At 49.1% G+C, this 24381-nt stretch overlaps 1 protein-coding gene across 1 annotated transcript; it reads right to left on the bottom strand.

The window, feature by feature from the left end:
* Positions 1-8289: 8289 nt before the first annotated feature.
* Positions 8290-21634, bottom strand: ST6GAL1 (ST6 beta-galactoside alpha-2,6-sialyltransferase 1; the record flags this gene model as incomplete). Its single annotated transcript, XM_082487288.1, has 5 exons — positions 8290-9789; positions 11800-11974; positions 13261-13362; positions 17088-17181; positions 21000-21634. The coding sequence occupies 5 exons, from the start codon at positions 21632-21634 to the stop codon at positions 9548-9550; spliced, it is 1248 nt and encodes a 415-aa protein (XP_082343414.1). The 3' UTR covers positions 8290-9547.
* Between the last annotated feature and the right edge of the window lie 2747 nt (positions 21635-24381).

The following is a 24381-nucleotide window of genomic DNA, read 5'->3' on the forward strand; positions in this document are numbered from 1 at the left end:
AAAGCAAAAGGTACATTAGCAAATAAATATAGAACAAATTTTTAACTTGAAGGAAGTTAGGCAAGCGGGGACACACACGCACGCTCCTCAGAGCAGAGTTAGAGCAAGGAAACTCTAAATGACCCCTGAGGAGTCTCTCTTGGGCGCAGGGTGCCACCGATGTCACCGACCCCCCGCGCTTCCACACGCACTGCAATTCTCAGCCTTGTATTGAGAAGTCCCTGCAGTCCCAGCCCTGCCTGGAAGGAAAAAAAAAAAAATAATAAAGTGTTTCTGGTGTTTGCTGATCTGCAGAAGAGCTTTGAAATGCGACTTCATCACAACTGCAAACCTCAGGCGAGGTACTCGGCTGTCCCCAACAGCTTTGGGGAGTTTGGAGTGAGACGCTAATGATGGTTCTGCAGCACAGGGGCTTTTGTAACGAAACGCTTGGCATAAACAGTCGTGTTCACCTCTGTATTGTTGGTACCAGAGCTGCAAAAACTCTGCCCTGGCGTAGTTTCCTTATGCTGAAAGCAGCGTGGTGCGTATGCTCCCACAATATATTTGTTGTGTGGTACCGGTACCTCTTTCTCAGTACTTTCAAATCCAGTTATAGTCGTACCCCACTCCCTTCTTGCTGCATTATAACCTCAGCTTCACCTACTTCAGCAAACCACGAGGCTGACCTTCCCTGGACCCACTTTTAGAACTGTTCTGTATTTATTTATTGCTTTTTCTCTGAGCAACTCCCTTGTGACCGCCCACTCGCAGTTACAGCTGGGCACAGCAGGGAATTTAAGACCTCAGCTAAGAGAGGGGTATGCCGGTAAATTACACTTCCCGAAAACAAAGCGTGACTTCAGGTGACGGTATCAGCTCGGCTGCTGTTACTTTGCGTATCAGCTTTTCCAAAGACGCTTTATTGCTTACGCTGGAAGATTACCGAATAAAGCATCCACATAATGCTGAGGCCACGGAAACATCAACCACAGAAACCATCTGCTCACAAACAGGACAGGACGGATAGGGAACGGTGACGGGATTAGACCACTACATACACACAGGCTTCATAAAGGAAAAACACACTCACAACCTTCACCTTCCCTTTCCAACTCCCCAGAGACCCGCCAGGGCACGCACAGGAGCCGCGGGGTGAAACCCGTCCCCGCCGCCGCGCAGGAGCCCCCGGGCCGTGAAACGCAGCGTGGACGTTCACACCCTCAGGGTCACAGGGAGCAGGGGGCAACGCAAGCTTCGTTTTAATATTAATAGCTATATAAGAGAACTGAAAATGAATTGAACTTACAGCTGTTTCCTGTATTGTCTATTTAATGGCAAACACCAGTGGAAATAACTGATTTCTTGACATACCGCTTCCTCGTTCACACATACCACCGAGGCCACTCACCTGCTAGTATTTGCCATTCTCTGCCACATATGACAATGCCGTATTATAGCACCATCATTATATTTCGTTATTAAAGAAAACCGTAAAATTAAAACCGAGTACACGAGAATTCCTTCAGGGCACCGGTTTGGGTGCACACGGGCAGGAGGACATTAGCAGGCAAGGGACTGGCGTGCAGAGCTGGATGAAGCTTTCACCATGAAGCCTGGAGCACCACACCAGCTCCAAAGCCCAGCTCCCAGCTGCAGTGTCCTTACGTACCCCAGACCCATCCATATTCACTCTTCCCACCCTCGTTTGTTTTACACATCTTGAGAACCGAGATCTGGAGAGACCTTCCTTCCTTGCAGGACACAGCTGGGGAGGACTCAATTTTATTAGCCTAGCACAGAGGGAACGGTTTGGACTTTCGTATTCATGAGAAGAGAAGCCCACAGGTTGGCACTGCTGTAATACGGGTCGCACAGAGCACCCACCCAGCCAACGCCACCCAGCAGCCGTGTCCCAGCAGAACTTGGGTAGGGTCAATGAGAAGTCAATCCAACGACGACTGCCTTTATGAATACATACCCGTTTTGTGGCTTTCTGCTACAGCTGTGCCACCTCCACTTGGCAGCAGAACCAGAACGGTTCAGACCAAGAGGTACTGTGTCCACCCCTGTGCCACGGGGACCGCTCAGACCTGTGAGGGGAGCCCAAACACAGCTCAAGCTCTCTCAAAGAGAGCTCAAGCTACAAAGCTGATTGAACAAGACTCCAAAAGTCTTGAAATCGCAGGGCAGAAAAGTACGGCCCATGGCTGGCGGCACCTCTGGAGCCACTGGAGACCCACACAGCTGGAGACCAGTTGGGCACACAGCACTCAGACCTACTGCCGGGACACACGGCTCGTCTGTAGCGTTACCTCGTGCCACTCAAAAGCGAGAATGCCAAATTGCTATCGCCTTGTCCACTGATCTTCCTAGGCAAACAATGCCTAGACTTTGAAATATGAAAAATACAGATAACAGACTGCATATCTTATTTATGCAAATTAGAACTCAATCGTTAAAAATAAGAAAAGAGTTTCTCTAAACCATCAGACACAATTAGCCCTCTCAGGCTCAAATTATCTGCCCCAACACTCCTACTTTAACAAGATTAAGTTGCTTCTTGCTAAAACTGCTTTGAGCACCTCAGTCTTAACAAATAAAGAAGTTGTCTTCATCACTTCCCTTAAGTTCTTCCGCCTGAGTCCCAGTTCACACAGCCCATACAAGCAGCCCCGCACTGGCAACTGGAACGTGACAGCACCTTCTAAATTACCTACAAAACTCCATTCCCCTAGCAACAAATTGCTTTGCAGTTTATCCTAGACACAGGAGGTCCAGCTTTAACTGCTGGCTCGGCCTTCTTCCTAAATTCAAGTGCAAAATGCCCCCTCACGCGCATTTTCTGAAGAAATGTGGGCCTTTAATAGGGCTTTGGTAAACCAAGAGGGACTCAAACAGGATAATGTCTGTGAAGACACCCGAGGAAAAAACAGGCAACGGAGATCAGAAACAGATTCTCAGTTCATAAAAGTGATTTATAGCCTCCTTGAAGGCAGAATGCTCCATTGATTTATCCCAGTTCAGGATCTGGCTCTGTTTTTGAGAAGTATTTTAGGCGGTAATGCAGCTATTCAGCATTTCTGAAGAGGTGCGGAAGACTCAGCTGAGCAGGAGAAAGCTAAGTAAGTTCCTCCTCCGTATACTTGTTAAGATTAGTGTTTATGTAACATTTCAGACACGATAATTAACACTGGGTTTGTAATATATAAACCACACGCTGAGCGCGCAATTCCGTGTTCCTATTTTCACGCTGCTGGCTGTACCTGAAACTGGCTGTTAATGAAACACAGCCTGCTTTCACGCATATTAGTGGGTTTATTTTCTTTCGGGAATGGAACGAAATGCTGCAAATGCTAGCACCATTTTAACCACCCAGGGCCATGCATTTCGTTTTAGTCTCATATCGGAGAAGGCCTCAGATGCTCCGCATTTTGACAGGTTAGGTTACAAGGACCTTCCTTCTGAGGTTCTCCTGCACCGATACAATGGGAGGCACGGAAGGATTAATACCGCTACTGACCACTTTTGTGTCCCCTGTGCCGAAAGGGGGAGTAGCTCGTCCCTCCCTTCGCCCTGATGCCACCACGGTGGCCAGCAGGAGCGCTCCGGGAGAGGTGGACTGCCGGGACAGCAGAGCCAACGCATCGTCCGTCCTCCTTCAGCGCACCCATACATGCTACTGAGGAGTGTCATCTTCTCTTTCATGTGCCGACAGCCCTAACCCAGGAATCCGCCCAAATCCACCTTTTCAGAGAGGACACAGTGGTAACTTCTGCTGTGTTTATAGGGTGACCAACCCAGATGGAGATTTTGAAAGCTCCCGTTGGTCTGTTACAACCAACAACTGTCCGCCCCAGGGCCTTCACGAACCCACAGGAGGTTTTAGGATGCCTTGAAACTGCAAACTCCACATCCCCGTGCTAAAATCATAATTTGCAGAACAGCCACCGGCACCTACTGAAAAGGGGTTTGTCACAGGTTTGAATGGGCGCTGGCTCACGGAAGCGCCTCCCTGCTGGTGTTGTAAGGGACGCCGGGGCCAGGCAGGAAGAGCACTGCAAGATATTTGCATGAATGGAAATAAAGACATTCCAAGTTGGTTTTGTTCCCAGAAGCAGAGCTTCCAACGTGCACTGACCTTCCAAACCAGCAGCACGCTCAGAGCTGGCACGGGGACAGCAAGCCAAGTTTTGGGAAGTAGCTGTTTCTGTTTAGAGACCTAGTTTCTGCCAGGAGTTACTCTCACCAAACCAAACCACTTTCAGTCGACTCCCTCCACTCCTGCCCTTCTCTGGCTTTCAGAGAGTTATTTGGAAATAATTGCACTAGACACACACTTTTCCAAACCATTTCCGAGGTCGGTTTTTCCCTGTTCACCTTCCATTCTGCCTTTGCAAACACCCGGGTACCTTCCCAAAACATACTTTGAACAGAGGAATTTTGGTTTCCCCCCCCCCGAATACTCTTTGCTTAAATTTTCTCCCCCAGATTAGTTTTGTTCATTGTACATTGAACACAAGTTAATAGTAGAGCGCGAAGCTTCAAGCCTGACCTGGCTGTCAGAAGATGCGATCGATATGAAATTCTTCCTTTATCGCACACGAAGCGGCACAGTAAGTTTAGGTGAGCGAACAAGCAGATACAGACTCATATGAAACGTGGAGACACAAACATCCTACTGCGTCACCTCCCCCCTCCCCCAGAGGTGGGTAGGAGCGTTTGCTCTCCCGTTGGGCACAGGCTGCCCGCAGGCGGGCAGAGTCCTGCCAGCACACACGCTTAGAAAGGCAAATAGGTGAAGGCACGAGGGACGTGCAAGTTCCAGATCTCTCCCTGTAAGAGCGGTCGGGCTAGGGCCTGAGATCCCACCTGAAGGCAGAGGCGAGCCCCCGGAGGATAGGTAGCAGCAGGGGCCCCTTGGCTATAGAGGGAAGGCACTTCACAGGACCTGGACGAAAAACGGAGTGTGAGAGTTGGCCCCTGCGAGGGCTCCTTCCTTTTCCAGTGGAGATGGCGTGAGGGCACTGTGCCTGTGCTCTAGCACAACGCCCTGAAAGAAGCCCTCCCTCCGTACCCAACTCTAGAACAGCGGACAAGCTGCGCATGACACAAACTGTGCATCACCAACTCCAGGAGACACCAGATCTCCCTCTCTTATGCTACCAGGATGACCAGTCAAAGTCTTGTGTATTGAACCCGTTTTCCACACCTTTCACAAGAAAAGGCTGCTAAGCTGCTCGTTGAGTTTAGTTCAAAAAGAGAAGAAATTATTTGCTCACGGAGCAGAGAGAGCCACTTGCCCGTTTTCCTTCAGCTGCGTTTTAAAAACAAGCTAGAAACAAGCACTTCCTCGCAAGTTCTGTCTTCAAAAAGGAGCCCTGATCTGTGGCTCCTTCTCGGCGGGAGGCACAAAGCCGGCTGGGCCACAGCTTGCTCCCACCATTTCCCAGTGCGCCCATTAGCGCCAGGCGAGGCCAGGCTGAATAGGGTGACTGCAGGCAGCTCCCTTCTCAGGGCACCGGGGAATACGCCCACCCCACCCCCCAAGCTCTTCCCCGCTTTCACCTCCCCTATAAACGCACCGGGGCGTTTCCATCCCTGTGGCATATTGCATCTGGAGCGTTTGCTAGGACCTAAGATACGTATGGCCACTCACCCAAATTTACCTGCTCCAAAATGAAGCCCGATGCTTCTGCACCGTGCCTTGTAACATCACCTGAAGCAAGTGACCACGTTTCCCTGCCAGGCCGGTACAATTCACAAGGGAAAACAAACATCCACAGCGCTGGGCAGGAGCGTCAGACTTCATGGCACACAACAGAGAAGAATAAGTCATCTTGCATGTACCCACGCCTCCAGTTGGGCGCAGGCACAGAAAACCAAAGGAGTATGTGGCTGGAGCGCCTTGTTTTCCTCCCCAGGGAGTGCCAGCGCGTATCTTTTAACCATCACTGTTGATGTATTACTGTCTTGTCAGATCTAGTTCCCACTCAACCACTCCGTTCTTCTCGGGGAGGAGAGGAAGGGTGTGTTGACTCAGGTGCATACAATTGGAATTTCTGAGACTTTTCTCCCCTTTCATTTCCTTTACTGAAAGCAAAACAAAAAAAAATCCACAGGCAGTTTTGTCAGCCCAGACAATTAAAGCTCTCCTCCAAAGACAACGAAGGCCAACGTTCCTCTGCCAGCAGCACACTGTCATTGCTTTTACATCGCCCAAATACTTCCGTGTCCAACCCTGAGCCCTGACACTTACCTCCTCCGGGCTCCCGTCTAACCAGGTACCCTCTCCAGACCCGTGCCCCTGGCTCTCTAGGACACCCAAAGGCAAAGAGGAAGGAACAGTTTCCAGCCGGAGTGTCAGGTCAAGAGCAATCTTTGCTCCGTATTGCGAGACCAGACTCCTTTGTAAGACGGGTATGCGTGGAGAAAAAAAACCTTTCACTTCCTAATATCTTAACATCAATAATCAGTTTCCACTGCCTTGTCTATATAAATTACAATATTTGATTATCACAAGTCTCACCAAAGGTTGAGATTTCCTCCCCAAACTGCCTCTGGTTTTGGAATTCTAGGTCTTTAAAGGTATTTTTTAAATCTGGCTCAGCTAGGTTTTCAAAACGGCAAGCGAGGACCAAGAGCCCACCCTTAGAAATAAGATATCTTGACAATGTTTATCCACCAATCCACCGTCATACTAAAATACGCTTTTTGCCAATTAATCAGCAGAGGTGCAGAAATAGGTGGAATACTGGATAATGCAAAGTTTAAACTTGAAGTCACGACAGCTCAGGGGTGACGTCTCTCTGACATTAAGCTGGAGTTCCCATCACCTTCCAGTATTCCCCTTTCCCCTTCCCTTGCAGTACTTCAACCACTGTAGCTTCTGCGAGTGCTATAGGTCAGCTTATACCGCCAAGAGGAGTTATGAAGTTACAGCCAAGGGAGAATATTTCTAAGCAATATTCCGAAACAGAAATATCACCACAATCAAGAGGAGAGATCTTTCCTGCATCAAACCCTAAAATAATCCCTTCATTCTCCTCCTCCCCAGACTTGCTGACTTTCCCCCACACCCTTCTCATATCATTATGGAGCATCTTTCCCAGTAGTTAGCTAACTGGAAAGGGCAGCGTTGTTCTCTTCCCACTTTCCACATGGATAGAAAGCTGTTCACACTCTGGAAACAGAGACTGCAGGCGGGATAAGGCTTTTGTTACAGTCTAGCTATTACTGCCCACGGACTTAAACTTGGCTCTTCTAAATACCAGACTTGTCGTCACTTGCAATTTATATTAGATTGGGATCTATGCTGCCAAAAAGAGAAAAAAAAAAAACAAAACAAAACAAAAGAGGGTTCACACTGGCCTATTTTAAGCTCTGTCATAATTCCTGTAAAACTCTTGTTTAGACTGTAAATGAATCGCACGTTGGCTCTAGCTAAAACTGTTAGCGTAACGTTGGAAACGTCATGCCCAGTGCAACACTATTGCCTGTAAGCAACTGCGGGCTCCGAAAGACCCCGGGGAACCTGTCTGACGTTTTTTCTTCTTGCAGGAGCACTGCAGAGGAGCAGATGGTTTGGGGGACCCCCGGGTGAACAGCAGGCAGACTGCGCTTGCTCCCCCACAGCAAGGTGCCACCCATCCCCTGCCCGGCCCAAGCCGCGGAGGGCGGCTGGTCCCATCACCCGCAGGAGGGGGAGGAGAAATACCAAATGAGACAGCCTAGGAAAAAAGGCAGAAGCTATTCAAATCCCAACTAAACACATATTAAGGCAGCAAATCGCTGTGGCAGACAACGCCGCGGTCCAGGGGCGAGAGAGGCAGCACCATCACAAGCTGAGAGCGGAGACGGAGAGAGGTTTGCTATAGTTCTCCTGAACAACCTCTGCTGGGTTTTCCTCCGTAAGCTCTCTCCTTCCCTAACAATGAGCACAAACGCTTTACGAGACACAACTGCTCATGGCCTTCATCGCATTCTTGTCCTAGTGCCCCCGAGCAGTAGCGTAAGGACCGAATATTTTTTATTTACACATATCTATCGCATGACACACAATTTGTGAACACTGACAGACCCAATCCATCCCAACGGAGGGGTGTGCAGAAAGCCAGCCTCAGAGCTGGAGGAACAGCTCGGCAGCAGCCCTCTCGCCGAGACGGGGCAAGAGCCGCGGGCTCACTGAAACGAGCAGCTCCCTCCCGGCTCTGCCCGCGCTGCTGCCAGGTTGGGACGAGCCCCCAGGGCCACGGAGCAACGACATTCACACGGGTTTCACCAAGCAAGCCAGGAACGGGCCGATGACTTCACAGGATTTATTCAGAACAGGAGAAGAAAGAGCTTTCTTTACAGACATCGTGAAACACATCAGTAGGGAAGAGGACAGGGAAGGTGTTCTCAGCGACTTACAGAGATTGCAGAGCTACCGCTTCCACCGTGCCGCTACGGGAGAGTCCCCTCGAGCAGGGAAACGCCGCTCTCCTCAATTCCGCCCGTGTTTCAGCATGAGAAGCAGAGCACACTCCTGTCCCCTCTGCTCATGGAGCCCAGCGGCAACGCGATTGCTCCCCACCTATTCAGAAAGCACACGGCAACTGAGAGCGCGCCTCGGTCAGCTTGCAGAGAACTGCAGCTCATCTCGCCAGCAGCGACACTGCATTTCTGGCCCCGGAGATGAGCCAGCAAGTAATTTGCCAATAATTGCAAAGGCAGACCAGCAGAGAGCTGGAAAGAGGTACTGAATTCCACTGAGTTCTCCCATTATGTGCCTCGGAGCATCTTCCCCAAAATGTTTTTGAAATAAGGCTTTTGTACCAAGCACAGCGCTGTACTGGAGAAGTGAACGTTCACTAAAATTTATTTTAAGCAATTAAAAAAAAAAAAAAGTAAAAAGATTAAAAAGTCTTGCAAGAATCACCGAAATGTGAATCGCCTCCCTCTTCCTTTGCCGAGAGTGCCACCTGAATGATTTCAGAAGTCTTATGATCTGAAAGGAAGTTGCCATTGTTATTTTACAAACTGTTTATAAAATCAAATATTTTGGAATAAGAGTTTAGCTTATCAGTACACAGCTTTGACAGTGTTTCCATAAAGCAGACCTGCTCCAAAGAGCTCCCAGACTATGGGAACAAGTTTTAAATTCTTTTTCTTGTTTCTCAATGGACCAGTTTTTTGGCTGTCATAACCCCTTTGAAGCCAACCAACCTATATTCAGCACTTGATCCCAACTTGTGCAATCTCTGCTTAGAAAGCATCTCCTGCGGCTCACGTACACCATGATCAGTTGAGATGAAGACAGAGATATCCACCTGCTGCATGAGCCTGGCTCCACCAGGAGAAAATTTATTGCAGTGGCTCATGCAGATACCCCGTGGACGTACCGCAACATATTAACGCCACCTTATAGTTGGGAGAAGTTAGGCAACAATGTCCTAAGAGCAAGTGTCGCAACATGGAAGAGCGGTAAAAACACACCAGCGCTTAGACCCAACGCATCTGACAACCCTGATTTAAAAAGTGCTTTGACAGTCAAGAAAAATTCCTAAACACACTGAAAACTGATCTGCTAGCAATGCACGTTTCGGAAGCCGGGCAAAGTAACTTTCCCGTGAGTATAGATGTCCTCATCTGTGCCCTGGTTCATATGCTTCACCAAGTTTTTCTCAAAGAGGAGGGGGTGGTAAGCTCCCATGGTACAGGCACGGTCGTGAAACTTCTGGTAATAGTGGCAAATGTCCGTCTGCCGTTTGGAAGGGAGAAATTCATACACGTCCACTTCATCACAGAGCGTCATCATGATCACGATACCTAGGGAGGCAAAGAAAGCAGACATCCCCGTGTCAAACCAGAGAAGAGATTCAACGTTCCCGCAAGACAGGCGGCAAGCGAGGAGCACCCAGCTCCAAGGGGAAGGGCTCCCTTTTCCAACGTTCAGGTGAGAGGGGGAGAAAACAAGTCTGGCCAGACGGGGCTGTTTTCTGAAGCCCTCTCTTGCAAAGCCTGCGATCGACTCGATTACAGCAGATTGTTTACAGCGACAGCCGTGCCAAAAGGCCAATTTTTAAGAGCGTTCTCTCGCTCTCCGCGACCTTCGTGGAACCTCGGGCGGTCTGCCAACCGTGCACCGCAACCAGCTGAGCCAAACAGCCCATCTCAAACCTGCTTGGGTCAGCAGCGACGAGACCTTCACCTCTTCCCCGCCTGCCTCTTGCGAACGCAGGGGGTAGGAAAGCGGCTGTGCTTGGAGATAGCTCACGGAGAGGGAGCAGCCTCTGCTCCTCAGGCTCCCCCAGCTCCCCGCAGCAGAGTGGCGCTGCCCCCCTCTGCCTTCCGACAGGCAGGCGGACCACTTGAGGACGGTCACGCCAGCGCTGGGCACAGACCTCTCAACTGGCGGGCCAGATCGGAAGCAAGCCATAGTTAACTGGCTACTTTTCTTTCAAGTGCAAGAAATAGCAAATATTCTTGCCATTACTAGGGAAATCGAAACAATACGTAACATCACAGAAAAGTCACGCAGTATCTGGACCACGCGCGATCAGAGGAACACGGTTTACAAGACATGAGAAAAACCCACCCGTGAAACCACTTGTTTAACTGAGGTGCGTTTTAAACGCGTTTTCTTCCACCTTTTCAATTGACAACTTTCATTCACGCTTAGGCCTTCCAGGAAACCCAGAGCTGCAAACTGGAACTTGGTCTGTGCCCCAACGTCTGGCGAGGCGACTTGTTTAACAAAGCAGGTAGCTTGGCCCAAAATGAAGCCCACAGAGGAATTTGCTGTCTGACACGGGCCGGTGCCTGCCTCTGCGCCCCTAACTCCCGTTAACGACAACTTTGCTGCTGAAGCCATTGGTTACGCAGTTGTTCTGCACATCTCCCAGCACTGAGGCGATAGCTGCTGGGCGAGAGCAAGGTCGTGGAAGAAAACTAGACTTGCTGGATTGGCAAAAATAAGAAGTGCCTCTGTTTACATGGACGTAGAAGGGCGCCTGTGTCCCTGGAGCGATGGCAGCAGAGGTGGCAGCAGAGGAGGGGCTAAAGCAGAGCAGCGGGACATCCACGTGGCAAACCTAAACCATACGTCTATGCTGTGACTTCAAATACATGTGAACGTCCTGAGAAGTGCGCTCCTTTTTATTCAGCTCATTATGAGATCCGCTCTCCAATAAGAAGGAAAAGCTTTGCGACAGCAGAAAGCAAAACGAGCCCCTTTGCTGAAAGGCCGGGTTTAGCCTGCTGACGAACAAGACAGTAGGATGCTGAGCAAGGGGGAATATCACTGAACTTTTCAGGACAACTATTCACCCTGACCATCCCCGAACCCCCAGTAAGTCTTTAGCTATATTTTTTTTCCCCCATAGATCTATATCTCCATATTTATATATATTTCATATATATATATATATACACTAAAAGTAAGCAACTACTTAGATTTCGTCTGCAGTAAGCAGGTTTATTTGCCTGACAAGACCTGAGCCTGCAGGAGCCGCATCCTTCCTCTCGCACCCCGTGGGAACTGCTCTGGCGCTAGAAGCTAGAAAGCCTAGAGACCACCTCGACGTTGCAATCCGCTCTCCTGTTTCCACGTGGAACCAGGCTGTGTTTGGAACTGCTGTTTCAGGGGGGTGCTGCAAACTGCTTCTTTTAACACAACTGAGCTGCTGCTTTAAAGACAGGAAGCTTAAATTTTGGCATAAGACAAACACTTTAAAAGCGACTCTGATAAGCACCATAAATCTGTAGTTGTCTTGGAAAAAAGGCATCCTGGAGAGCCTCTGCAAACTGAATGAGAAGTTTAAAGGGCAATCATCTCACCAAGCATTCCTGACGACGGTGGATTAGGCTGAATATGCTCCAAGGAATTCTCCTGCAGAATATCCCAGAGTTGCCACTGCATTTTTGGATTCAGGATATAGAAGGGCTGCTCTGGATGTATACTACGATATGATTTGTAGCTTTCAAAAAAGTTGTAGTCTGGTTTTCTGTACCACTGCAAAACAGAAACAAGAAGTCAGACTCTTTATTTCTATCCCACTCTTTCCCATAACCAACGGGAAACGAGGACGAGCGAACCTGCTGCTGCCAGAGGGACAAGGTCCTGCTGTACCTACACACGCTCACCCTCTGTCCCCCACCACCTCATCTGGCCTTTGGGTCGCTGTGGGTGACTTGACACAGTGAACAGAGCAGGAAAAAACCACAAATCTCCTCTCTTTAGCAGTGAAGGACCATTAAATGAGATCAGCCATCTTGTGTAAATTCATTCTGCACCCCCCAATAGCAGATGATGTTGAGAAGTCTGTCCTAAATGTAACAGCCCCTGACCCCTCTGCGTGCTGGAGTACAAAGCATCCTATTCTGCAGGCAAGTGTCCCTCCCCATAACAGCCTCCTCAACCAGGCTGAGCTGATTTGCATCCTAAAACTTCCCCTGTCAGTGAAAACACTTAGGAAGGATTTATGTTTTCTTAAAGGCATTTTGAGATTTTTTTTTCCTATGCTAAAAATATCCCATCCTGGTTTTACTGACTCTTAAACACGCTGTACATACACCCTCACGTCTCCCGGAGGTGTGGGACTAGACACAGGAGTAAACGTCAGTGAGAAAATCGGAAATGCAGTCCAGAGAAAGGAATGCAAAGACGTCTCAGTTACAGACAGAGCTTAAAATAAAAGAATGGACTATTCGCTCCTACCTGCTTTCACCATGAGACTCCAAAGCTCAAAAGTTCATCACTTATCAAATAACGCCCTTTGGTACTCAAAATGAAAAGCAAATGCTAGAGGGATTGGAACACCCACAAGTGAAAGTCTAGCTGAGACAGAGCACAGACGTTTGCTAAGATCTTCAGAGGGTTTCCCAATCCGTTCATAATGCATCAAGTACATCTCATGTCTGACCGGCGCTTGAAATACCCAACCCTTGACCATCAGCAGATCTTACAGCAGCTGTCAGAAAGAGGAGATCACCCTCTGACGAGATGACAACTGCTGCAGCCCGTCGCGACCTCCTCCTGACGGCATCAGTCCACGGGAAAGTAAAGGTGGTGACACTTGGCCTGAGGCCTTCACAGGGATCAGGAACAGGCAAGCGTTTCCCCAGGAGCACCCATGCACGGGGTACTCTCGGAAGTACACGCGATATATCCGTGATAAATGAAAAGGTAATCAAGAATGGCCTTAAAATGACTGATTGCCCACATTAGGAGGAAGTGAGTTAAGAGACGCACTTCAAAGCATATGAATCTGATTTTACTTACAGAAAACTCAGCCTTACCTCGTGAATTTCTGCATGATATGGTGCTGGATCCCAGACAATTAAGATTCCAGTGTTATATAATGCTTCCCTCAGGAACTGCTGCTCCTCAACGGTTACAAGCTTGAATGACAACAACAAATACAATAATATAGAGCATGCTGTCAGAATTAGCAGAGAGCCAAGCAGTAAAGCATATCTGAATTCAGCCACAGCCACCCCACTGCTGGTCCCTGAGCATGCCCCACTGCATGCAGGCAAGGACACAAGCCCCGGTGACGCCCTTCCAACGCCCACTCCTGTCCCATCCAGCAGTACAGGGGTTTGTGGGCAGTCACAAGAAAAACTGCCATTACACTTTACAAGGTTTTCTTTATCTGCCTTCAATAATAAAATAAAGGCAGGACCCGCAGAGCGACCCAGCTCGTATGATGGATACCATCGCTACGGCTACTAGAAGCGGGTGGGAACATCAGTTGCTGCCACCGGTCACCAGGACAGTCCAGGAAGAGCCTAACGCAAACACACTGTTGGCTTTATCAAGAACCGTCACTTGAACCTAAAAAAAGTCTGCCCATGGGCGGTTTCTCCCGAGCAGCACGAACTCAGGCAGCCCGGGCTCAGTGCTGTGGGAGCACCAGTGGAAGAGACAAGAGACCACGGCTGAGCCCCACCAGACCACCTCTCCTCTACAGAGCGGGGTGGTGCAACTCGGGCAAGGGAGCTTCGGATCTGGTGGGAGCAGCAACGAGAAGGAAAGCACCACAACAGCAAAGCACATGGGTGGAAGGAGACTGCTCCACCAGCAGCTTTCCCAAACCAACAAAACCAGGTGGTTCAAACAGAGAAGTTGCCCTCTACACTCTGGATGTGACCGTCACAGCTTGTGACACCCGAGGGCAACCCAGGTCTACAGCAAAAAGCAAACGGTCAGAATCAGATGAGACAGGGACGGATCTCCTATCCTCCCCACCCAAAGGCATAACCCGTGCTGACGCAGCTTGCAAACATCTGCTGAAGAAAAGCATCATCATAAAAATCAGCTCCCATTTGTCCTGATTTTCTCCACGGATCTAATTAAGAGCTAGCCAATTTGTCCCTGAGTATCGCGGCTGTCCCCAGCGGTAGGCTGCCTTCCTGGCTGTCCCCAAAACCAGAGCACGGGGACGCTCTGGCAAGCCCAGACGAGAACTCTTCCAAAAGGAAAAAGTATTTCCTCGCATCTGTTCTTAACTCCCCGGGATTAGGGATTAGGCTTTGGCCTTGACCACGCGTACTGCCTGGTTTCATCTCCTTACAGGAGCTAAAGTATCGAGGCCACTTGTCAGCTGGAGAGCGCCACGCTGCAGGTGGGAACTTCTGCCTCTGCTCCGTGGACGCCAGAGCAGAGGCGAGGAGATGGCACGACAAGCTGGCACCAGCCAGCCCCTGCGCCTGGCACGAGTGGGACGGAGCACCGCAGCCGGACGGGAAGAGGGCAAGGAACACAGGCGCTTTATTTTCGTTTCTTTTTAAAGGTTAGAAATCTTTCAGGAACTTTTCAAATGTGAAACGCATGAAAGGAGGCTTCAAGAGAGACTGAGCATCAGAGAAAGCAAAGGTCAGCCAAGCAACGCCACGTGAGCTGGCAGAGGCGCACAAACCCCTAGAGAGCTGCGAGAGGCACAAAAGCAAAGGGATAAGAAACCAGGCGGGGAGCACCCCCCCAGCCACAGAGTGTTTGCTGGTTCCTTCCCCACACCACAGAGCTGCTCTCGGCACCACTAGTTACCTATCGGTCACTTAACCCCTCTGCCGGAGGGACCTGGCTCCCCAAAAAACTTTAGTGCCTATTCCTTCTGTTTCATATAGACTGATTCTTCCTAAGTAGTTAAGCTCATTTAAATTGCTACATGGCTGATCTGTCTTGCCCAGCTTTTTGATCCTAATTAGTTAACCGATCTATTGATTTCCTCGTTAATTTGTTCTGTAGCCTATTCACTGTTTGATAAGTACCTTGCTCATAGAGCCCCTACTCTCCTGGTACGTTTATTGACCGTATCAAAACCAGCCCCTCCTCTGCTGCTACCGCAGTCAATGCCCTGTAATCTAAACATGCTCCCCTTTCCCATCACAATCTTACTCCATTCCACCGATGTGCTATCTCCTTTCTCTTCCTCCCTGCAGACTCGTTAGTGCCAATAACAGCAAACGCAGCCAAAGCAGAGAGTGCTCTCCATGACAGCGAGAAGCCGGCCGAGGAGAACGGTAAACAAGGGCTGGGAGGAACGAGGTACTCTGGTCCTCGGTCAGCTCTGCAGAAAGGAGTTGTGTCCTACAGAACGACATTGGCACTCCTCCCACGCACTCCTCAGCCCTTCTTTTTGCAAGATGTGACTGCCTTCCCTGGGCAAATCGATGCCTTGTGTAAGACTGCAGGAAAACGTGCCATGAGAGGTAGCGGTACTGATGAACTAGCGAAGGTCTAAGAAAATAAGCACGGCGATGGTAAAGAACGTCTCTATTTAGAACTACCAGGCTTGTGGACCTACAAGCCTATCCTCCGATCTGAGGATCCAAACTCCTCTCCCCCCAGTATCAATCTATTAACCCTTCCCTATGCACACGGATGTACAAGATACCCCACTCGACTGTTAAAACCACCCACCCCCAGATATGTGCTAGAGACTGGTCAGCAAATTACAGAAAAGTATCTTCAAATCGTTATTAAGCAACTTAGGACCACTGGCCACACATGCCAAAGGGATACTACTCAGTACAGACTAGTTCTGACAGATTAGATTCAGGAGATCCCATTTCCTTCATTTTGGGAACAGACTGAGAATTGACGAATAGTAAGAGCCAAAATAAGAGCAGGCAAGCCACCATCCTGTCCCTGTTCCCAGTGACCACTTACAACCTACGGAAAGCCAAACCCAGAACAAGAACAAATTAGAGCTTGTCCTGCCAGTATCTGATGCCTGCAAGCAGCTGGAAACAAAACGCAACCAGGCAAAGCCACTAACAAGAAGGTTAAAATGATGTGGCCGTGACTAGAACAGCACCGAACCATCACAAGTGCAAAGGAAAACACAGAAGAAAACCAGGCTCCCAATCCACCGATCCCTGAAGATAACAGGGACTGCAATGAGAGCTGTTTGGCTTAGAAACTCCAGCAGAGAGACTCCTGCACTATTCGCACTATTCCTCTTTTGCCCTGTTTCGCTGCTGCATCAACGATGCGTTTTGAGTTCACTTTAGCCTCAAAAACCGCAACGATTTTGCTCTCCCCGTAACTGAACTTTTCTAAGCTGGTGTCTCCATTCGGAGGGGATGGTGGCAGATGAAGAACGTCTCCGACAGCTGCAGGCTGATCTGCACTGGAGGACAGAAGCACGGTAATGACACGGCTATAACTACACTTGGTCCAAAATAAGAGCATCCACATGGGGAGTTGTTACTACTGTATTACAGCTGTACAATCACACGGTTGCCCTCCTCCCTGTGCAGATAACCCTGCTGTCACACAGGTCACGTACATGGTTTTGCTGGTAAATTACTTCATATCACAGCAAGTCCGGCAGAAGGGCACACCCTCCAGAGAAAGTTTTCTTAAGTGATAACACCTATCTGACATCATAAAAATACACGCAGAGGGGAAAGATAAAAAAATGCAGAGGTCACACAGGGCAGAGGAAAAAAGATGTCAGCAGCCAGATATGTCTGCTAAAATCAGATTGGTTCAGAAAGGACAAACTGTTCCACATCTGACTGGTGGTTTAACGCAGGGGACTCGAGATGCAGCAAGCAAGGGCAGGTACGCAGCTCTGCCACGCTCGGCCCGTTTGGCACATGTTCATCAGACCTACCTGGGAGTTCACAAGACGAATTGTTGTCTTTTGCCCCACGTCTTCTTGAAACCCCTTGGTAGGAGCCCCATTGAATCGCAGGACGGCATCGTGGCTGTCTGAAAGCAAAACAGAGCGAAAACCCGTGAGCTAACGACTGTTTTTTGAGTGACAGAAGAGATGTGTAATAGGTTATTCACCTGCATTTCTAATACAAGCTGGCCAGTCCCTGGCTTTCCACCTAACAACTACAAGTACCAAGCCAGATTCTGTGGAAGAAACTGTCAGTCTAACCTTATGATCAACACACTCTTAAAAAATCCACTTTTTTAAACTACAATCCTCTGGCCAGCTGAGAGAGAAGCCTTCGCATTATCTCTGCAGAGCAGCACAGCATCTTCCTTCCTCTCCCTCTTCTTCCTTCCAAACGCTTTACCAGGAGATAGACCAACGTAGAATTAATTTACCACGTGGCTGGCCGCAAGCTAAGGAACTGGGAAATAACGGTGAGCCAGCGTCCTCTCTTGCAGCCTGGAGGTTGACCAGCCTGAGAAACGCGTACAATAACCACAGTGGAAAGCGAAGCCGACTTCAGCCTGCCAGCGTTACCTCCCACGTTACAGAAATAAAACCACTGCTGTGCGTTTAACAGGCACAGCTCGTTACGCGCCTTGGGATTCACTGCATTTTCCCCCGCTGGCATCATCTCTTAAGATAGCGCAGCATTCCTGCGGCACCCTCCTCTGCCTCGACCCAGCTGGCCACGCTGCCGCAATGCCACGGAGCCAGGCTGCTGCCGCGGCACACAGGGCTTCTCCGTACCTACTGCCTCCATTAGGACAGGAAACCTTTCACCCCATCAGAGGTACTGGAGTCAGAGGAGCGGGACCAGCTTCCCCGCCTTGGCGGCGAGGCCACGGTGCCGCAGCTCTGGCAGCCGCAGCCAGGGTCCGTGGGGAGCTGCCGAGCGCCCTGCCGGGGCGGAAGGGCTCGCCCGCTCCAGAACCGGCTCTTTTCCAGATCGTTGCCTTGAAAACAGGTGTGTTCTCACAAGCAGTGCTGGAGGATCACTAATCGCTGGCAGCGAAGACTACTTTCTCCGCTACTTTATTCTCACAGGCAGGTGGATGTTGCTTAGAGCCCTCGCAAAGCAACACACAAACCCCAGAAAGGTGATGGATCTAAAAAAAAACGTGTCCACACTGAGAAGCGGCTCTGCAGTTACCACTACAGACCCTTAACTCCACATCCTGCCTTGCATCAATGGAGTACAGGGTTATAATTGCCCTATATGACTTCAGCCAGACGCCACGAGTTATTACGCCCGAAATTTGCGTTTAAAAAGGGTGTTTAATGAGTGGGCAGGCAGAGTAGCCGGCTGCCTCGCGCGCTCCGTCTCTAGGTGGTTGTGCTGCACTCCCCATTTCCCATATCGGATTTTTCGCTGTCAATTCATAACCTCGCAACCTCCAATAAAACCAAGTAGGAGAAAAGCTGCTCGTTTACAAGCTTTTTCCTGTCCTGCTCTGCCCAACCTCCCTTACATCGACTAATTGCGCATTCCATCTCTTAATGTGATTACACAGAACAAATATTTCCTGGCCACTTGAGGAATAATAATTCAGTAATCCATTGTGCTCCTCTATGCAAATGCTCCATTTTAAGCCTGTCAGGTGTAGTGCCTTCCTGGCACCTTTCTCCAACAAAGCCACGGCTTTTCCTACACGGAAATACTCCAGGTCAAAACTGGGAAAAAAAAACGTATGTAAATACACTGAATACTCCTGAATCCTTCTATATCCACTCTGCCCAGCTCAAGGCTGCAAGCGTCCAAAACTCTGCAGAATCACGAGCAGAGACGACCGCTTGAGCGGAAAGGAACGCCAGCCAGGGACACCAGCAGGGGTTAACGACCTTCGCCTCAGGCACATTTCACAGTGACCTTTCCAGCATCCATCCCTTGTGATCTGGAACAAACTGGCGCTTCAGTTTCGGGGACAGGCTCAGAAACTGGCCTTAGGAACAATGAAATGGCTTTCCACGTCTGACGTCCTCTCAGCTGCGCCGCAGCCAGGACACAGCCCATTGCACTTCTTGGCTGCTCCCATACCGAATCCAGCACTTGCACGGACCGCATTACAACACGCCATAAACACCATCCTCAGCTCTTGGGAGGCCTCCTTATGGAGGAGGGAGCAGTTTTATCAGTACGCTGGAGTCTAAGAGAGAGACACCCTTGGACACAAGCCAGCTGTGTCAGCGGAGGGTGTTCAACAGAAGGTCACTTCTGTGGAAACCATTAGCTACTGAACTTCAGGAGGCACCGAAATAAGCCAAGGCAGGTACTCAAAGGAAAAGTCAGAACTGGCTTCCCAGAAGTCTTGACCCACCTGACCTCCTGAGAGGTGGAAACACATCAACCAACTCCCACCAGTAACTTTTACCAGGAGGCAACGCTATCCTGGTTCATACCACCGCTGTGTTCTTCACCACATCTTTCATAGCATTTTAACACTTTAAAGACTGTTCAACCTCATTCTAGCTCCTGCCCACCTGTCCTGTGGAGCGCAGAGGAGTTTAGGGGCGAACTCCTGAGCAAGTACCAGAGCTAAATCCTGACCCTCCCACGAGCATCCAGGGACTACAACTCTGAAGGCTTTGCCCAAGTTGTCCATGAACAGTCTATTAAAAGCTGTCCATCTACTTGTTTCAGAGGATGAAGGCTACTTGCAGCTCAGCGCAGGCCAGAGGGACCTGATCCAACAGACAACTTGCATACACACCAAAGTCTGCAAACAATTCCCACTGGAGAGAAAACTCCTAGGTTTTAAAAAAACTTCCCCTTCGGTGAAGCTGCAGTTTAGCAAAGTGTGAAACTTAACTGAACCTCAAAGAACAATGAATGAAGAAAGCTGAGGGAACTGCAGGCACAGGAGAATTTTCTGCCAGGCGCAAAATCCTGAGCTGAAGGCTGGAGAGCTGGTTTCCCCTGCATGCTGCTTTCTTAAAGACACAAAGTTATCAAAACACACTTTATAATCCTCAGTACAAGACCAACACTTCAGCATTTATTCATTAATGCATTAACCTCAGATAAACACGGTCAGATAAGACTCTGCAAAGCAAAAGTTTGTCTAAAGAAGAAATAAAATAAAGCCCTGTAAAGTTTTTCCATGGTCTTCTGGGCCACTGAAACTCAGCCACTGCCTTATGGTTCAGAATGAAGCACTGCCGATTTTGGAAAGACGTGAGCGAGAATCCCAGCATCATTGAGGCTGAAAGGGACATCTGAAGATCGTGTGCACCCAGCCCCTCTGCTCAACACTGGGTCACCTACAGCAAATCACTCAGGGCTACGTCCAGGGCTTTTTCTCCTTAAGTGTTTTCTTTTATTTCTCTGAACAAGTCTTTCTGAATGAAAAATTCTCTGACCGTTGACTGTGCAACGAGCGTATTGGCATTACTCAACCCACCCCAAACCCTCTCAAGAAACAAACGCTTGAGGAACCAAGATCTGGTACCCAGTGTTAGTGCTACCCTCTGGCGATGCCAACGCAATCACGAAAATCGAAAGGACTAGCTGGAACAGAACTACCTGCACATATGTCATGTCCTTTCAGCTCAACCCAACCCTTCCACTCCCTTGGGGCTTGCCCATTTTGGTCTGCCCAAGGTCTAAGGCTCACAGGCACTGTGATCTAGGGCATCACAAGGCAGCCTACATGGTGCCGTGTGTACGCTCAGAGAGGAAGGGCGATCCAGTCATCTCCTCCCAGGCTGTAATGTTCACTAACTTAATAAGAAGTTTAAGGGTGATATTTCAATGTATTTTAAACACCTTTGTGACCACACCAGAGACTTATTGGTAAGTGCATGACAGTAGGTTACTTTTATAAAACAACATTATTTGAATTTATGCTAATAGAAAGATACCAACCTATCTCTTGTCCCAGACGAGATGACTTCAGAGACCCTGCTGAGGACACAACAGCACAGCGGCCCAGGCGGCCCACTGTTTCATTGAGGTTTTTCCCCGGTAGGTACTGCTGCCATTCCAAGGTATCAAAAGGACCATCCGACCCCTGTATCATGGTCACGTTCACCCTGTCCCGTAGCTGGCAGAGCAGCTTCTCTGGGCTGAGTTTAGCAGCGTTCCTCTTCCCCTTGTAAGTCACATTATACTTGTTCATGGACAGGTAGTTTTTTCTGACCTTCTGCAGCCTGGGTATGAGGTTTCTGGATGAACTGTCCTTATCCCATACCTTCACAGAGTCTGCTGCTTTCTGAAACCTTCCGGCTGTTCCAGAGGTGCTGCCTTTTACTTTGTTGTGGTCACCAAACCAAGTTTTGGGTACCTGACCCAATTCATTGGCTGCTTCATGGAAAAGGCCCTGGGATTTAAGTAGGTTCCATTTTTCCGAAGTCCTGCGAACCTGCAAATCATCACTCTCAGTCTTGAAAGGAACATAGTAGCTTCTTCTCGTCTCTCTCCACAGGCAAACCGTCAGAGCTACCAGTATCACCACAAGAACACACATGAATTTTTTCAACACATTGATGTGAACCATAGTGTACGGTGCCTCCAAACGGGACACTGAACACCGGGCAGGCAGCTGGTCCTGGGAGAGAGGAACACATCTCAGTCAAGGCTGCGTGCAGACATGTGTATATTTAAACACTTATCAGTGCGTGGGCAACGGGAGGGGAGAGGGTGAACAGAGGGACAATTTTAAAATTTCAGGTCGTCTAAAGATCTCATTTCAAAGTCCACCACCTCAAACACCAAACGGACAGACTTGAACTGGCTATTAGCCATCGCATGCTATGTAACAGGGATCTGAGGCCACTGCCCCTCAAACCATTCTTCTATTCCCTTCCACACGTGACAGTCAAGCTTAACGCAGCCAGTACCACCCCAGCAGCAGGGTAAGCCTCCGCTTCGCTTTCCTTCACCTCCCATCCCAGCCAGGCAATATCCAAATCCCACCACCAGCGCTTCTAGAACCGAGTTTCTACTTGACCACAGGCATGAATGCTAATGAAACACATAATGAGCCATATAACTGTGGGGAAGTTAAAAAAAAAAAATAAAAAAATGCTATGAGTTCACGAAGAGTGGGAGTTTCACCAGTCTGGTACTGACACACTTGGTGACTTCACAGGAAACTTCTGCAAGCCTGCAGCGGGCTGAGCGCGCTCCCAACGTGAAGCCTCGCTAAACAGCCGCTGGGAGCCAATTAATCCACAGTAGGGTTTGAGGCACGTTCGAGTTCATAAATTAACTTGATATACACGGAAACAGTTCTTTACGGTTCGGGTGACAGAGCACTGGAACAGGCTGCCCAGGGAGGTTGTGGAGTCCCCTTCCCTGGAGATTTTCAAGACCCGCCTGGATGCAGTCCTGAGAAATGTGCTCTAGGCAATCCTGCTTTAGCAGGAGAGTTGGACTAGATGATCTCTAGAGGTCCCTTCCAACTCTGATAATTCTGTGATTCTGTGATTCTGTGAAACATTACTGTAGGGATGTCATGCCGGCAGAAAGCAAAGCTAGGTCCTGTTGTACAGCACTGCCTGTCCTCTTTCGTGTTAACTTATATTAGCAGACACCTCCGGCTCCCATCATGTTATAAACGGGGGCAAATATAGGAGGAGTGTCCAAAGGGCAGCACAAGGGGCTGATGTAGGAAACATATCCTGAGGCATAAACACCTCCTGAGCGGCACACTGGACCAAAGACAGGAGGGCACTGCTCATTTCCCTACGTGGCTGCTCCGGGATGCGTCCAAGAACACAGGAGCAGTGTCCCAGCGCTCCTCAGGAGACAAACACGTGCAGGTCACCAGCCTTTCTAGAGAGACCCTAGTGACAACTCCCTCCTTGAGCAGGATGCTGAAAGCAAGCCGTGCTAAGCTGTGGTATTGCAAAATTACTGAGCTACCTTGGGGATAAAGCGGTTGCTCTCCAACTCAAGTCATTTTTGGCTGTTGGCAGATTTTCTTCTGAGGGTTTAAGCAGGATATCCCAAAACAGAACAGTTCTGTGACGCACCGAAGAGTTCAAGAAACACCTGCAAAAAAAAAAAAAAAAAAAAAAAAAAAAAGAGAGAGAGAAAAAAAAAAATATTAAAAACCTATTATGGAAGAGCCTCGTGGTTCTGGGGATGAGCACGTATGTCCTCAGATAAGCTGTGCAGTCCCACAAAAGCTGCTACCCAGGCACAACAGAGGGCCAGCAGCGAACACACTGACACTAAATAAGCCTTTTAAATGCTTAAATGCCCACTCAAAATGGCAATCTTCCTCCTTAGTCTGAAATCTACCCTCAGCTAAAGCAGGAACCGGCTTGCAGGCTGCCTGCTCTATGCTCCCACCAGACCAACACCCTTCTGCGTGGAGAAGGCTCTGAACAGTGGAGCCATAATACACCGAAGGAAAAAATCCCAGTGCTGATGCTTAACACAACGAACAGGGGAAATGAAAGAAACAGCTAACTTTTCCTAGGAAAATACTTTACTGCCTATTCTTGAGTGATTCATGCACTCTTCCTCAAATGCAGTGGCAGAAAAGACTCCCTGCTTTTTTTGGAGCAAGTGAGTCACGTGAAAAGTTGCTTTATAACATATATCTTAATCCACAGATCTTCACAAAATAGACAAATGTATTTTAGACTTTACCGCTCCACTCTACCACAGAAACGCAGCAAGAGAAAGGGAGATTTCACAGTATTACACATTTCAAGAAGTAGCTTGCTTGTGCAGGAACTCTGAGTCAGTAAAATGCCACATAAGCTAAATTACACATACTACACTTCACGGAATTAAATATTAAATTATTAAGGCATCCTAATGCCGATTGCTTACATTTTCTTTTAACTCTATTAAGGAACTCAACTTGATTTCTTACAGAGCACCCCACAATTAAAAGGTGAACATAGTTCTACCTCCAGTTCTCAAACAACAACAAAGATTCAAGAAGCAGAAGTAATTCTAGCTTTTATTGAAATAATTTCCCCTGCCTTGACAGACCATCTCACTTTTCACCTGCTTGAGAAGCAAGCGCTAGAAAGGCACGCTGAAGCCTTTTTGGCCAGTACGGTTTCAGAGGCAGAGGCAGAGCAGGCTGGAGGGGAGGGGGGGGGGATGCAGGACATCGCTGCGTTCTCTTCCGCGGGGAGTCAACGCAAGGTCCCCCCCTTGCTGCTTGTAGTTCCTCTTCTCCCGTGGTCTCTGCACGACACTCTTCCCCCTGCCTCTCCCCCGTCCCCTCCGCAGCGGGAGACCCCGGTGGGTCCAGCCCGCTCCGTGTCTGCCTGGTGC

Source organism: Vanellus vanellus (genome assembly GCF_965231255.1).
Source record: "Vanellus vanellus genome assembly, chromosome: 8".
In the NCBI taxonomy this organism is placed as follows: domain Eukaryota; kingdom Metazoa; phylum Chordata; class Aves; order Charadriiformes; family Charadriidae; genus Vanellus; species Vanellus vanellus.